Source organism: Anopheles coustani, chromosome 2, assembly GCF_943734705.1.
Source record: "Anopheles coustani chromosome 2, idAnoCousDA_361_x.2, whole genome shotgun sequence".
NCBI lineage: Eukaryota > Metazoa > Arthropoda > Insecta > Diptera > Culicidae > Anopheles > Anopheles coustani.
In genome coordinates this window covers 62653796-62670954 of record NC_071289.1, presented here as the reverse complement: position 1 = coordinate 62670954, position 17159 = coordinate 62653796, and the positions used below count along the sequence as shown (strand labels likewise).

The 17159-nt window shown below is 44.3% G+C and overlaps 1 protein-coding gene across 2 annotated transcripts in view; it reads left to right on the top strand.

Annotated features, from left to right (window-relative positions):
• LOC131266301 (calsyntenin-1) overlaps nucleotides 1-15985 on the top strand; it is a 97643-nt gene extending 81658 nt beyond the window's left edge. For both annotated transcript variants that reach the window (XM_058268758.1, XM_058268757.1), the window contains exons 6-9: nucleotides 2296-4429; nucleotides 5184-5664; nucleotides 9538-11185; nucleotides 11908-15985. In XM_058268758.1, coding sequence (XP_058124741.1) covers nucleotides 2296-4429; nucleotides 5184-5664; nucleotides 9538-9541 — 2619 coding nt within the window. In that variant the 3' untranslated portion in view covers nucleotides 9542-11185; nucleotides 11908-15985. The remainder of the gene's footprint in view (nucleotides 1-2295; nucleotides 4430-5183; nucleotides 5665-9537; nucleotides 11186-11907) is intronic.
• The last annotated feature ends 1174 nt before the right edge of the window (nucleotides 15986-17159 follow it).

The following is a 17159-nucleotide window of genomic DNA, read 5'->3' as shown; positions in this document are numbered from 1 at the left end:
GTTTCATTATTTGTTGGACAGTAATTTCTTATTCTTGGACATGTGCGAAACTTTACATTTACAGCACTATTTTGCGAAGGAGCTAATGCATTGCTGAAATTTAAAAATTTCTTGAATGTTCGCCACATGGGCTATACAAAGTGTAATGTAAAAATTAAAACAAAATAACACAAATGTCGAGAGGAAAAGTGGGATGTATTACATGTGAGAGTTGATAAGACGTGAACGAAAGGAAGAGATGGAGTCATTGATTGATTCCAGTGTTGCAATACTTTTCATATTTTAAAAAATAATCAATCTTGCCTCATAGAACATGTTTCGAACCACATAGCCCCACAAAACATGTTAAACGAAGGAAAAGATAAATTCTATAAATCACTTAATCGGTATGAAATGCATTTTTTTTTATTTGTTGGGCAGTAATTTCTTATTGCTGGCAATGTGTGACATTTTTCATTTACAGCAAAATTCTGCGAACGAGTGAAAGCATTGCTGAAATTTATAATTTTCATGAAAATTATTGATTCCAATTTCGTAATACTTTTCATATTTTTGTAATACTTCAATCAATTTAGTAATAGTTATTAAATTACCAACACTTGCGAAAATATGCTCACTAATCCTATTCCGAAATCTACGTTTTAAAATGTAATATTCATTTCCTTGAAAAATTTACTATTTACAGCATTTCTTATTTACCGCGTACAATTTCAACATTCCAGAATGCGACATTTGGGAATGTTTTCTGCAAAAACAAAAAAAGTACTTTGCTCTAGCCGTCGCGTGTTTCTCTTTTGCTTCTCATGCTTTTCATTCTTCGAATTTATTCCTCAAACGACAGGGATAGTGGTCCCCTGGGAGAGGGGGCGGCGGGAGAAAGGAAGTGATGGTGGACGAAACCATCCCTCCCCCGCATCACACCTCGTCCCCACCTGTGCCGCAGCCACTCACGGACACGAGGCCATTCGGGTTGGGCGAGGTTTTGATACACCATCGGACCATCGATGGGAATAAATTCTCGGTAACGATTAGCATGGGAAAAACTAATTTTCACGGCATCCCGGTGCTGTAGAACCCCGCTCCCGTGCTTCCTTACCGACGACGGGAGGGTCCATTTCTTGAGGAGGGTTTCGATTTCCTTTTCGAAATTTTGTTTTGTGTGTGTGTGTGTTTTATTTTCCACTTTTATTTGTGCGCTCCTTCGAGCCACCGAGTTCTCGAGGTCGTTATTTTCATCCCCACCCCCGCCAAGCCGGACGGACGAACAGGGAGAAGGTGTGCCGTGTAAAAAGGTGGTCAATTGAATCGAAATCCTTGGGAAAACGGTGGAAAAATCGATACTCGGGCAGCCGATCAACAACGGCGGCGCTAGCCGAATCAAGGCGAGCCCGGAGCCATCAAATCAAAGCGCCGAAAGAAAATAAGAAGTGGAGAATAATTTCTAAAGCCGGGAAAACGAGCGTCTGTGGAGTTGGTTGAAGTTATTACACCGTCGCCTTTGGTCGGGGTTCCAGGGTAGCCAAGCACCCCCACCTGGGCGATGATTTGTCATGGCAAACGGGGCAACAGAATCCTGGTCTCTCCACCTCCGCCTAATCTGCTTCCCTTTTCCCCCTCCCCTGATCACACCTCATCGCGAGCCCGGTTTTAGTGTTATTGACTCAATTTCTCCAACGGCATTCCGACACGCCACGGCGCATAACAACTCCACACTGTAACGAGTCCCGCTTCCTGCTGCGGTCCCCTTCCCGTTTTTCCCTCCCGCAGCTGTGCGACGCCTAATAAAGGTTATTTTCGTCCGCGTGGAGGCCCCTTAATGATGGCGCGGGTGGCGCTTTTCTGTGCGTCCCGAGCGCTCGAAATCTCGCTCAAAAACTACACCGACCATCGAACGGCAGCTCAATGTTTCCCGGTGGAAATTTGAAGAGCCCCATTTACGCGACCGATTTATTGATATTTGTGTGCCGCATGGATTTTCCCCTGCCACTTCAGGATTGTTTTACGCGGGAAATGTACCTCATTTACACGTGCCCGTACGATGAAGAGGGCATAAACCGAGGTTGCCGACGAATTTCCAATAACCCATTGTCAAAATAATACTTTGCAGTAATGTTTCAAAACGTCCTGAAAGTGTTGCTGTTTCCGATCGGGGGTGAAGTGGAACCAGCGGAAGCTGATCGTTTGCAGAAATTAGTCATTAGAGCTATCGTTTACGGGAGAAAAGGGAAACGTACCTCCCATTCACTTCAATTAGTACCACTTCCTGACCACTTGTTTTCCGTTGTTTCTCCCCAGGTCGACGAAGGACGACTGTACCAGGAAATCATCCGCGTGGAGGCGACGGACAAGGACTGCACGCCGCTGTTCGGCGATGTGTGCAAGTACGAGATCCTCACCAGCGACCAACCGTTCACCATCGACAACGAGGGTTCGATACGCAACACGGAGCCGCTGTCGCACAAGATCTCGCACAACCACATCCTGTCGGTGGTGGCGTACGATTGCGCGATGAAGCAGTCCGCGCCGGTCATGGTGAACATCCGCGTGCGGCGCGTCTGCGAGGCCCACGTGATGGGGGTGGCCGAGCGGATCGACTACAGCGCCAACTCGATGGAGAGCGTCTCGCTGTTCCCGAAGATCCACCTCGAGCTGTGCGACATGCAGTGCAAGGGCGAGGATATGGTCATCCAGTCGTCGGTGTCGCTGAAGACGAAGCACATCTCGTTCGGATGCGACCGGGACGCGAGCCAGTGTCTGCGCCGGTTGAGCGAGGACCGCGCGGCGGAGGGTGGTGACGCGACGACGACGACAGGGTTGGTCGATCTGCTGCAGAAGAACACCGACTGGACGAAGGATCTGACGTACGACGAGGGTGCCGAGTCGATCTTCCATTTCGACGGCAGCTCGGGCGCGATTGTACCGAAGAACGTCGTGCAGCCGCAGGACTTTGCCGCGCATCAGTTCAGCATCGTGACCATGTTCCGGCATCACAGCATCGCGAGTAACGACAAGCACACGAAGGAGCACATCGTCTGCAGCGCGGACGATCACAAGATGAACCGGCACCATATGGCGCTGTTTGTGCGCAACTGCCGGCTGATACTGCTGCTGCGCAAGGACTTCAACGATGGCGATCTGAACATCTTCAGCCCGGCCGAGTGGCGCTGGAAGATCCCGCAGGTGTGCGACAACGAGTGGCACCACTACACGATCAACGTCGACCTGCCGAAGGTAGACCTGTACATCGACGGCATTCGGTTCGAGAGCAACGTCGAGGACCGGCACAGCAACCCGGAGGTGATCGACGACTGGCCGCTGCACGCGGCGCACGGCATCAACACGACGCTCGCCATCGGCGCCTGCTACCAGGGCTCGGAGAACCGCCTCAAGCACGGCTTCAGCGGCGACATCTCTGAAATCAAGCTGTCCACGCGCAAGGTGCTGACGGCGAACCAGATCCGCTGCGGCACCGATTGCGCCGAGAAGCTGCTGCCGCCAGCCGACCACTACCTGCAGCCGGAACAGCAGATCCAGTCCAACACGCAGATGAACAAGATCATCACCGAGGGCAGCAACAAGACCAACATCGAGCAGCTGCTGCAGCAGATTCAGTACATCAACTCCAAGGAGAACCCCACGATCGGGCGCCGCAACATCCAGGTGATGACGACGGTCAGCTGCCCGAACAAGAAAGCCATCCGGTTGCCCACGATCGACACCTATATCATGGTGACCGCCGCCAACAACCTCTCCGGTCAGTCCTCCACTTCGTCGTCCGCTGCGTCCTCGTCGTCGTCGTCGTCGTCCGGTTTGTACAACAAGATCCTCGTGGACAAACCGCTCACCACCGACCAGAAGCCACAGATCGTGATCAGCGGCAACTCGAACCACCTCGTCTCCTACCCGGACATCAAGGAGGGTGTCAAGATTCTGGCGCAGATCAACATCAGCGTCTACACCGGCAAGGACATCCGCGGAGAGCTGCAGAAGCTCGACTCGTGCAACGTGAACGTATTCCCGAGCCTCAACCCAGACCACGAAGAGATCACGATCGACGACAAGGACGGCACGGATGAGTCGCTCTTCAAGTTCGACATCAAGACGCAGATCAGCAAGGAGGGCGTCGAGATGATCGGCTACGATACGATCGAGAACTACCAGCACGTGCTGAAGTCGCTGGTGTACATCAACAAGAAGCCGGCCTACTACCTGAACCGGGTGTTCAAGCTGACCTGCTCGCAGGTGGACGACCATTTCCGGAGTGCCGAATACACGCTCACGCTCACCGTGCTCCATCCGAAGCAGCAGCCGACCTCGTCCGCTTCCGTCGCCGGTGGTGCCGCACCATCCTCGAACGTGCTGCTCGCTATCTCGACGGCAACGTCCGACGGTGGTCAGCATGGTGCAGCCGTTGCCGTTGATTCGCATGGTAAGGGATTGGCGGTTTTTGCGCAGATAGTAGAATATTTTTCATGCATAATTGTTGTCTAGAAAAATAAGAGTAGTGTTAACACATTGACAACGAAGCCTTTTTGGAACCTTTTTAGTACTTCCACTTTTGATAAAATTGGTTTATCAAACTTATTAAACCAACGGTTTTTGAAAACCAAACTAAGATGCTTCCCAAATAATTTGTTTTTATCATTACTTTTACTTAAGTTGTATTTTATTTATTTATGAATCAACAACTTTTTAGAATTCATGACAGGTGGCTTTAAAAAATGTTTTCAATTCAGTTGAAATTTATCATTTCGTTCTTATTATTATAGATATATTTTTTTTTAATATAATGTGGCACAATCTTTTTCGGTAAAACTTGTTCATAACATTTGTTAAACCGACGGTTTTCGAAGGCCAAGCAAAGATTTAGCTTTTCAAAGAACTTGCTTTTCATATTACTACAGTTTTTATATAGCATTTTCATTTTTTTATGGATCAAAAACTTTTTAAAATAAATTGCTGCTTGCAACCACTTTTGGGTGACGTGGCAGTCAACATATTAAATTGACGAACAAAGTACCTCTGTTAATAGATAGTATTCAAAATAACTATATAACCACAACCACTTGATATGAGATAATTTTGTGTAGGTTCTGAGTCATGAACTATTTCTCGCTCTGTTCGATGCTAAGATCAACCGACGGTATGCTAAACGTCCTTCTTTCTACTCCATTTTGTTTTAGACAACACCAACCAGTACGCGCACGCGATGCTCCACTCGCACGACGTCCAGGAGTCGCAATCGAAGGTCCGCAGTAGCAGCAGCAGTGCACTGATTGGCCATGAGAAGCTCGCCTCGTCGCACTCGACCATGTTGATCGTGGTCATCTGCGCCTCGTTCGTGCTGCTCATCTGCGGCGTCGGCATCGCCCGCCTACGCAACAACAGTGCCGCCAGCGGCGTCAGGGGACACCACGGCGGTGCGACCGGTGCGGCCGGTGGCCACTCGCGCAACACCGACAAGCACCAGCCGTGCCCGAAGGTGGCCCCGGACCAGCAGCTAGACTGGGACGACTCGGCGCTCACCATCACCATCAACCCGATGCAGAACGACAATCTGTCGGACGAGAGCTCCGAGTCGGAGAACTCGGACTCCGAGGACGAGGAGGTCCTGAACGGGCGCTACAAGAACGTCAGTCAGCTGGAGTGGGACAACTCCACGATGTAAGTAGTGGACAGGGGGGGTGGCGGGGACCTCTTTATAAATGCATGTGTGTAGGATTGGTGGGGCTTGACGTGGAAATCGAAATTTCCAAATCCCTCCGGCATTGTTCGGGTGCGTTAGAAACGGTTCGCAGGAACTCCGTCGCAAGTGGAAAGTAGAAAAAAAAACCCCCGGAACAACGCTCCCGGGAAATCCCCATTGTTATTACTATTCAAATGGTTTTCGCTCCTCGTCCGAACGAGAGTTTCCTTCGGTACGACAAATTCAATCCTCCTCTCCTCTTCCCACGCAATGCGGATTCCTTTTTTCTCGGACCGACGCCATTTCTTGTGGGAAAATCGTGACAGAATTGGAAAGCCCGTGGAATGTTCCCGAGATAAACTCTCCAATCGGTAGGATGATGGATCTTGTCTCTGCCTTCTGCGAGTTCGGGGGGTTTGGAAAACCAATTCAACCACTGGACAGGTTGTCCCCGTACGTCGGTCAGATGGAAACGAGTCCATGCACAATGTATTTGGGTTTCATTTTTCTTTCCTTGCATTATCTTTTATCCATAATAATGAACCTCTGAATCACGTTCAACCCATTGTTGACCGCAGCGAGAAGTGTTCCGGAATTCCTGGAACGGACCACCGACGAATTCGCCCGAAGACGAATATGTACCTCTCGGTGTGTGGGGTTGGAAAGTTGGATTGACACGGCTACATACAGCATCATCAACGTGTCCTGTGGGCAGCAATTACTGCATTCGAACCCGTCCGCCCGGAATCGAACTCACGTGTTCGCGCCGATGCCCAAAGGCTCCTCCTGGGTTGTCGGATACCGGATAAACGGTCGTGTGTTCGAACGTAACTTGACCAACGTGAGCTTGGAACCATTGCCAGTGGCTTAAAGGAGAAATTTAGTTTATTTTTATTCATATTGTATGATTCTTCCCGGAAATTTCACAATAAACACATTTTTCTATTGCGTGTGTTTTGCACAGTGTATGTGACAAATTTTTGCTGTAAATTTAAGAAAATTTGTCATGTTTGCGTAACAATATTCAATAAACCTAACGAAGTCGACGTAAGATATAGCAATCAGTCGGCCACCATCATTGTATTTTACACAGGAGCTAGTGTAAAGGGTTTTTATTTTGATTGGGCAAACTTAAATACGGAGTGTACGCTTAAAATTCTGAAAAGGATCATTAATATTGACCACGATCCCGTTCGCCCAACATGGTATCGTTAAACTTCAATACTACGATTGTGTATTCTGTAACTTCATCCGCGAATTATCAAATTGAAAAGTTTTGTTTTGCTTTTATAAATGCAGATGTATTATACACTAATCTTACAACTGCTGTCAAATTTATCTATACAAGATGTTATGTAAACTTGAAACATAATATTCTCAAGTTTACTGCAAAAATTCATCACGCATCCTTTATGTTTAACTCACGATAAATTAGTACATTTCAAAAAAAAAATTTAAAAAAAAGTCAATGCATTTTGGGTTTCGATAGTTCTTTTTAATTATGTTTATATTGTATATTCCTCTCTTAGTACGACATCGTTACTTTTATTAAACTTTGGTTATTGTTTCTGATGTCTAACTCAATAACATTTCCTAGTGCTGTCGGATTTTATCTAAATAAGATATTATAGGCAATTGATGGGCAAACATGAGATATAATTTTCTTAAATTTTCTGCAAAAATTCGTCACGCACCCTTTACGTTTAACACGCGATAATTTAGTACATTCTTTGTATCTTTTCCAAACATTTTTAAATGTCAATGATTTTTGGGTTTCGATGGTTCGTTTTAAGTATTTTCAAACCGTTTAAACTGTTGTACTCATGTACGAAGGTTTCTGGGGGAATATTTCCTTCTCAAACCCCGATCGTAAGCCCGGACAACTCCGGGCAACTGACTAATGGTTCACCCACTCACGCACCAGTCCTAGAAATCGTTTGCTACTTTTAATCTGACGGGCAACCGGAAGCCATGTTACAAACGACCGGAAAACGAAGTTAAACTTAAAGAAACGCGACGGAGACTGAAGAGAGAAAAAAATTAAAAGAACACGAAGAAGAAGTAAAAAAATCCCATCACAACTGCAAAACCAACCCAGCTGCGAAAACCAGAAACAGTTCCCGGTGATTAATGAACGAATTAATAATTCATGAAATAAAACTCCTTTCGGTATCACTTTGACAACAGTTGAATAATTTCTGACGGTGCTTTCTTCTTTCACTAACTTCTCAATGTCGGTTAGCCGGCCAACATCCCTACCGCGGTGCGCGATGTTAGAGCCCGCCGGAAGCTGCTCGGGGTTGCGGGCTGGAAAACTTATTTATCAAAGTTTTCCAAGTGTGTACGAATGCGCACGGTTGGGTGACGGTGCGCTGGTTGAAATGAGCCCCCCATGTTCCGTTCCTTCACCACCGGCGCCTTCTCCTCGCTGTGGTTCGCGCTTTCTTTCCCGGCCTGTCAATTACATGCTCAGGAAATCGGAAGAAAGCGTTCTTCGCGTTCCGCGGGCAAAGCTGCTGTCCTGCTGTACCGGGATGCTGTCGGGTGTCGGTCGGTGGTGTGCGGGTGGAACTATTGGATTAGAAAATCCATCAAACGCCAGCTTGTTGAACCAGGAAACTCGTGTGAAAGGAAACTCGTGCTGTCTCTGATGGAAACTGTCGGTGACGGGGATTGGCTTAATGGAATAGTTGCTAAGGCGAACTCAAAGTAGTAGCGGCGAGTATTTTCAAAGTTTTCATTTTTCCTCAAAACATACATGGAAATGTGCTTTCGAAACTGTTTCGAAGGAGAAACGTCCATCTGTAAATGGATCTGTGTGTATGTCATTGGTGGAAGAATTTGCCTTTTCCCGGGACAACCTCATCCAATCTAATTATAGATTTTCTTGGTATTTTCCAATGGAAACTGCATGATGGTGCTCTCGCAAATCCCGCTCGAGTGGAATTCGACAGAATGGTCAACGGTGCCTGTCTTATGAATACGAGGAATTTTCACCAGCTTTTTGTTTGCATACGCTCCACCAATCCCAGCTCCATCCGATGATGAATTATTATTTAATCAAACTAAACTTTGGAAGCCTTTTTGGGGTGGTGGGTGCGCATATGTCACTATATGTTCGCCGGTTTGTTTGACCCCCCGCCCAGGATTAGATGACCCATCGATGGGCCGTTGTAACCCGGCACAATGAATGATTTATTACGACCACCCTCGAAACAATGGGCCATTTGAAAGCGACAAAAAATGCACAAAATTGGATGTTATTTTGTGAAACTTTCGTTTGATTAAATTCATCATTTAATTGATGTTAAATATTTACCGCCGCACGGTTTTCCCAATCAATGCGGGATGATCAAACTCTGCCCCGAAGCATACAAACATACGCACTCCCGGGCCCTCGACCACTTGACCACCCCGCAATTAGCTTTTATGCGAAACAGCTTAAAGTAAACGCTTTATTGCACGCGAAAATGGCAACCATATGTGTAAATATTGTGCAGCGTTTTAGGACATGGACTGTGGTGGACAATAGAAATGTAAGGTGGGGGCAACAGGGAGGGAGAGGAGGGAAGATAAAGTAATCGAGAGGTGATGCGCTTCGGAGTAAACAAAGCTAATGGGTGGGCCAATAATAATAGCATCATTATGCACTAAATCATCCTCGTTTAATTAAACATTAGCTGCATATGATGGTCTAATCGATAGGATTTTCGAATAGCCTTATCCTATCATGCCCCAGCGGATGATAAAATATTGCCCAACTACGTCCAACGTCCCCCTTTTCTCCTCCTCTTAACTCTCACCTGACACTGAGCTAATCATGCATTTTTTTTCTTGTTTTCTCATTGCAGCTAAATGAATATATCATTTTATTTTAAAAGAAAGTATGACAGATTTATAAACAAAAACAGCCACACTCCAAGCAAACCCCTGCATTATCAGCATTACAAAACGGAAAAGAAAAATTGGCAAGCAGCAGCAGCAGCAACAGTAGCAGGAACAAACGCATCCACTCATTTAGCAAACAACAAGAAATGATCCACTATATACAGGCTAAAAACACCCCCCTCTATATATAAATTAAAGTATATATATATATATTGCAGAACAACAGAACCCCCCCTATACTCTCGTACCATCCAACACGCAGGGCAAGTAAGCACCGAAGAGCATCAGTATTGCGTGGGAAAGCTGCATTCGGCTTTCTAGGAGGAATACTTAAAAACAATCTGATAATTTGCTTCCCCAACCCTCAGTGAATAGGGTGCATTATTGCATTTTTATGGAACGGGAGAATAAAAGCCACCTCACCTAGCCAGCAGCTCTTCAGAAAGCAGTGTGTGTGTGTGTAACTGAAGCGCTTGAAACGTTCCCCAGTGAGCGAAGCATCTCCCAGTGTTAGGCATGGGGATGGATTTTACACACTTTGGTCACTTGGTCCGCATCCTGTGGGACCTTGTAAGCCGAAGCCCTTTTTTGTGTAGCCACAGGACACCGCAATGTACTTACAATGCAAACACATACTCGGTCAATGGATTGTATGTCTGTGTGTGTTTGTGTGGTGTATGCAAATGAGCATCTTCGGGAGGAAGCAGCAAGCACACTTCCCAATGCCATTTCCATCGCTCTCCTTTAGGGTTTTTTGTTGCGCTCCACAAGCCATCCACGGTGCAAGGGAACTACCGCTATGGTAAGAAAACACACTGTTGCGATGGATATGTAGAAGGAGGTGGTAGGAAACCGTCGAGGATCCATTAAAACTAGAAACCAGCTTAATAAGAAGGATTCTATATTATGAAATAAAGAAAAATCCAGAGAATGAAGGAAAGAAAAAATCGTAGCTATACAGTAAAATACAGGAGGGTAGCGGAGAACGAAAAGGGGAAGCTATAAACTATAAAAAGGGAATGAGTAGCAAAAGGTTTAAAAATAACAAAAAACAGAGAAGCCGAAGGGAGGTAGAAATAAGCGTAAAACGTGTGTAATAGTGTGTGAGATGTAAAAAATTGATAAAAAAAAACAAACAGAAGCATGCACGAGGATACTGAAAGCACCACGTAGCGGAGCAGTAGCAGAGAAACAGAATCATTGTAATGGAACACAGAATCCGTCTGTGCTAAGGGAGGGAGGGCACAGGGAGAAACGGAAGAAAACAAACGTTTATGATAAGACGACTAACTAGTATCATTAGTACTACTGCTATCACTACTACCTACCTACCTACCTACCTACCTACCACTACTACTACTACTACACAAACTGCTAGTACCAGTGCAAAAGAACCCTGCTACAGCATATCCCCTACCATCAACAACAAAACGGCGAAAGTTATGCAACATTTAGCATACGCAGAAGGCAGGCACACTGAAGAAGGCGAAGGCGCGTCCGGATCCGGTGGCCAGAGCTCGGTGTGCCCGGTGATACCCGGTAAAGGCAGAAACTCCGATCCATTCACTTACACACTCGATAAAATGCAGACTTGGACCCACGAAACAAGAGGTAAGTTAAAGAAACAATCAGTGGGGCACGTAATTATTATCATGTTACATCAAGCATTTTGTCCACAAAAATATACATCGATTTGATCCCACGCACGAGGCATCCAAGCGTCAGATAAGTGATTAAAATGTTTATATGTTCTGATTGAAATTGATCGGGTTGATGGAAATTTGGCTTTTATTCTATTTCATATTAAATTCTAATTAAAATTACATGTTTCAAGTGTGATTTGAACTTCGTTGCTAAAACTTTAACCATAATGGAAGATTTATAATGTTTCACTCATTCAGATGAGGCCATATTTAAATCATAAATTTAATGATAGTTTCCTGGAAACCAAAATTAGATAGAAGCTGTATACACCTTTTTAATCCTTTCTAAAGTATTAATTGCAACAAGATAACGTCGCGATCCACCTAAGTAAGGCTCTAAGCGACCATTGGACAAAAGAATGGCACAGGATACCCTTGGACATGTTGCAAAATCAGGTCAATTCGATGTTAAAAGATTTTTTTTTAAACACTTATGGCACAGGTTCAGGAATTATGAACTTAGACTTCCTTCGTCAAAATATGTGAACCATGTAAACCTGTTTCTTAGAAAAGGAAAACCCCATTCGTAAATTCCAACACCCTTTCGACCATTTTTGTTTTTTCGACAAACCCCTGTTATCATTGTAAATTCACATTCTATATCTTCTTTTTTCTTTCTTTCAATTCTAGTGTCACCATTCCCGATCCCGCGTAGCACACGGCACACCGCGGCATAGTTATTAGCGGGTCGCCACCACAAACGAGGTGCCACGACCCCTCCCCCGGGGTTTGACAGACCTCTCCGTTTGTCCAGGGATGGCGTTGAAAAGCAACCACCTTGCGTTTCGGGTAGCAACACTATCGCACTTGCGGAAGACGCGTCGAACACAATCCCTTCCGACACACATACAGCAGCTTCGTATGGGGAGGTGCATGAGTTGGCCCCCAACACTCTGCGGTCATAACCGTCTGCCGTCCTGTGCCTGATGCCACTCGGCGCCGGAAGCATACCAGCGGAACGAACGGTGAAAGCGCTGCGACGAAATCCGACCGATATCATTGCTGCTGGCCAAACATTACCCCGTCCAGCTCTCCACGTACGTTTGGGTGTGGGCTCTGTCGTCCACCAATCATATCATCCATCCGATGGCATCGGCGGTGCCATGTGAGTTTCCGTTGTCTATTAACGCCGCGTCCAGGTTCCGAGCGTAGTAGCAGTGGCATTTCTGGTATGCTTTGATGCTTTCCGGAAGCTGCCTACCATCCCTACGGTCACACTCGTTTGCTGACAGACTGCGTGTGTATGTGTGCATGGGTGATGTGGTGTGAGTGCGTATACACGTTTTTCTTTTCAAGTGCACTCCTTTCATTCACTTGTTTGACTGCTTCAAAACTGTCGTCCATAGCGTCCTGATCAAAGGGCTGGCGGTGACGACGTGTGAACCGGTAGTTTATTGTACTTTTTAATTACGCGCACAAGTCCGTACCGTTTTTTCTCGTAATAGGAAGAACAGAAAGCAGCTGAATACAGGAGGAATTGATTTGCCTAGGCCATGGGCAAAGGATATGGAAAGGCATAATGGGCATGCTTAATTTTATTTACATCAACACTTTTTCCACAGCTCTGTACAACACTTTCTCACACCCTAGCGTTTAATACATTTTTTTTTAATAAAAAATCTTTATTGCCATTACAAAAATTTGATTTTTTTAAAAACATTTTTCCATTTATTTTTCTTTTAGTTTCTTTTGTTTTCTGTTTCAGAAACTTGGTAGGTTTGTTGAAAAGGCTCCGAAAAAGAATGTACCGGAAAGGGGGAAAATTGAACCAAGCATCAGCATCAGAACGGAATATATATATATGTGTATGTATATCGCACCCTGAGCACACTAAGCGATGAAAATCTCGAGAAATAAAGGAGATACCAAGGGATACCTTAACCCCCCAGATCACATGAAGTGAGTTGTTGTGCCGAACATCATGTACGTGTAACATTACTCCCCATGAACGTTGTGCTGGAGTTAGCTGCAGCGTGTCTTCAAAAGGACACACCATTCGAAATGTCCACTTCTCGGTCAGATATTCGGAATTCCCACTCTCGGACATATCGTACTTGCGTAAGCTTATTTTAAGTGAATGTTGTCTCAACTGAAAACGAAACCGAACACGTGTACATGATACACGTGGGGGTATTTGAAAGGATAATAATAGCGTCTACATTAACCATGTTTATGTGAACATTTGTTGTGTGCATGCGTGTGTCTGAGTGTGCGTGCGTGTGTGTGTGTGTGTGGTAGGTTTTGGTGGTGTAGAAAATGCACGACGCAGGTGAAAGAAGTTTAATCCAGCCTCGCGTAGGAGGACATCGATGGAAAGATCGTCCAACGGTGCGTGTCGGCAAAGAGTACTTTATTTGATGACGTGTCTGTTTGCGTACCGTGATGCGGTTAGAATGCACTTCGGTGCTGTGCGTACCAGACCACATTTGCAACGAGAGCTGGCCATTAAGAGGAGAAGAAAAACCTCTCACCGTGTCGATGATAAAATCAATGTCCAAATAAAATTCTTCCCGATCTTTGGACCATTCCCGGAAATCCCGTTCCATGCATTGACCGTGCCGAGGGTAACCACATGGACGGATTATTACGCTGTTTGAAGTGGGACTACCCTCTCGTACTGAGAGTTCCCACTAACCCACCATTTTCCTCTACGTTGAATCTGAACCATGCACACACTTTTGCACATTTTTCCTTTGATTGGTTAACCAAATGAAACCTACAGCCTTCCGGCGGACCTCTTTTTTGCTCGCTTTTAAAACACGCACAACTAACCATGATTGCTAAAGAATTTTCTAGTTGATATCTTGCCATACGCTCGAAATACCGTCCAAATCGATCATTGCGGTCCAAGCACCAGAAAACGAAGCGTATCGCAAAGACCCTAATAAAGGGAAAAATCATACGCTTGCAGGGAATGGCCTGCGGTCGCTGCTCCTTCACTCCTCCTTTTTTTTTTTTTGTGGCCCCAAAAGAAACACGAGGTACGGTGGCTCGCGTCGTGAAAAGTTGGCAGCATGGAACCGTTTGCTACTCATTAGAAATCCATAATCCAAGAGAGAGATGTAAACCCTAGTTGGTGTAGAGTACTTTTGGTGTTATCTTCTGTTGAAACAAATAAAAATGTATCAAATAAATTAACGGACAACAGACAAACAAAACCCAAACCAACTGAGGCTTTCTTTTTATAATTTTATTATGAACCGGAATTTTCCTATGCTCGAACGTTGAAATTTTAACGTTACTCATTATGCACTGTTCATAGTTTCAACTAGTTTTATTTCGTTTGGAATTTACAACTATAGTGACATTTTTTGTGCGTTTCGGACCCACTTTAATGTGGCTTCAAAGGTAAAACGGTGTACTCCCTTAAGGACACCCGTGTGCATGTTTGTTGTACCTATCGGTAAGCCCCCGCCGGTGTGGCTTCCTTTCTGTTTGATGTGCATTCTTAGAGAAAAGAAGCCCAAATTGAAGGTAGCATAACTAATCTACGGGAAAAACAACAATGCTAAGCATGAGTTATGAACATCAAACAGAGTGGTAAATTGGGAGGAAAGAAAGAGTTTTGTTCTCCTGAAACGGAAGAAGATAGGAAGGAGGAAAAAAATGCGCGAACAAAGCGTAAGATCTTTTAGCCGATACACTACACCTATCATTAAAATTTAACAATGTGTATATTGAATAAAATGAGTAGTGAAACGTGCCGTGTGTATACACTTAAATAAATATATACATACATGTACACAATTTTTGGCCCGCAGAAGTGTGTATGTTGATTTGTGTGTTTCGTTCTCCGTGTGCGCACGCCGGTCTCCGCTTCGTCAACGAGACATCCGTACATTTAAATGCATAAATCCGACCGGCCGTAAGCAAACAATTATAATCACGCTTGAAAAGTTATCCATCAGTAAAACCACACAGGAGGCAGAACGTTGGATGTGAACAGGAACTTGCAAAGCAAAGTTCTAACTACTGGATATGAAAAACAGACGGTAAAACACACACAAACAACGTACGTAGTCCCAAGGACGTCTTTTTTGTTTGAAGCACCTTTTTTTCTGGGCTTGTGAAAAGCAGAACGGAAACCACAATGAGAGAAAACCAAAATATAACGGCTAAACTGTGAATGTGAAACGATAAACGTTGTTGAATTTATATTACACTGGGAAGAAAAAGATAGTAACGGGAGAGCAAACAAGTAAATGATGGCAGGCCCCGGAAAAAAGTGGAATGTAGTGGAAGGAAAATAAACAAAACAGAAAAAAACATGTAAAAGAAAGAGAGAAAGTGAAAGAAAAAGTATATATACATAGAACAGAACGTATTGCAAACAGAAAACAAAATGTACGACATTATTCCAAAAATATCATTGCTTTTCTACAGATGCTCTCGCTCTTTCTCTCTCTATAGTGTAAACAGCAAAGAAAGAGAACAAAACAACAGAACAGAACAAAAAAACTAGCGAACTTATCTCCGAACCGCAGCGGGCGTGCAGAAGAGCCGTAAAATTATTTAAATCCACTGAATAGAATAAAATGGTATAAGAAAGAATAAGAAAGTAAATAAATTGAATAAACTCTTACCTTTTACCATTGGTCGTAAGCAAGGTGGTTAAAGTAAAAAAAAAACAAAAAAACAAGAAACAAAGAATCATACGTTTTGAAAAACTCGATGAATGTGGATAGTTTACAACAACAGCAACCAAAAATGTAGCTTATGAAAACGTGTGCAGACCGTTCCGTTTTTTCTCACTCCTCCATTGATGAATCAATACAAAAGAAACAAGAATCCCCTCGTAAGGACACTCGGCGGTGAAAATAAAATAAAATAAAATGTTCGTGATGTGCTATCAAGTTATTCGATACATTATAAACTCCGTGTGAGTCAGCTTCACAAACACAAAACCAACAATTTCTGGGCAGGCAATTCTCCACCATTTTCAATGTCCGTTCCCTACGGAATGAGCCGATGGGAGTAGCACGTAAAATAAAGCATTTTCAAACGGAATCTTCGTCCCGATGCTACTATACTCACTGCACAACTCCACAGTAAAACGCGAAATGAAATCAGATAAAGTTTACAATTGAACCGCAAGATTGGCAATCAAAATGACCAACAATTCCAAAGCACAAGCATTCAACTTCAAATAGCTAGCGAAAATGAAAACGAGCAAGTGTGACATATAGTAATCGAAAGCAAAACGCAGTAATTCCAGCTCCGTTTCATACGAGCAGGTACGAGTAGTCCGGGGACTTTTCCGCATAGAAAAGGAAACGCTAGAGAAACCGGAATCACTGTCGGTATAAATTCCCTGTAATAACCTCCCCTACAAGAACTATCACGTCTAATTTTGTCGTTTATTTTACCCAATAAAGATTTAATTAATAAAACCGTAAGCGTCTCATTGCCAGAGGAAAATTATCTTCTCTTGTTGTGGAAAAATAGAGAAAAACTGATCAACCGAACCTTTTCGAAAGAAAATGCTGGTCCGTTTTTTCGAAACTTGTATGAAAATGCGGTTGGCTCCTTTCTTGTGTGCAATGGTTGTGTACAATTCAGTTCGCGGTGTAAAATTATGGTAGAAGAAAAAGAAAATTATTTTCATTAATTTGTTAAAATAACAAGATGAAAAGTTAACCCAAGGAATTACATGAACCCGAATACATATCAGTTAGAAATTCCACTTCCTTACTGCGTTTGCCAATATAGCCATATTTCTTCTTCATCTATCGACCTTAGGTCTTAAGCAGCCACGGTTCACCTGGCGTTGACAGCTTTGATGGTGTGGTTTTTCGCTGTGGACATGCTACCCTGATAATTGAGGGACAGATTTTGAAACGCTGTTCCGGATTTTACGGTAGCAGGAAACAACGTTCTTTGCA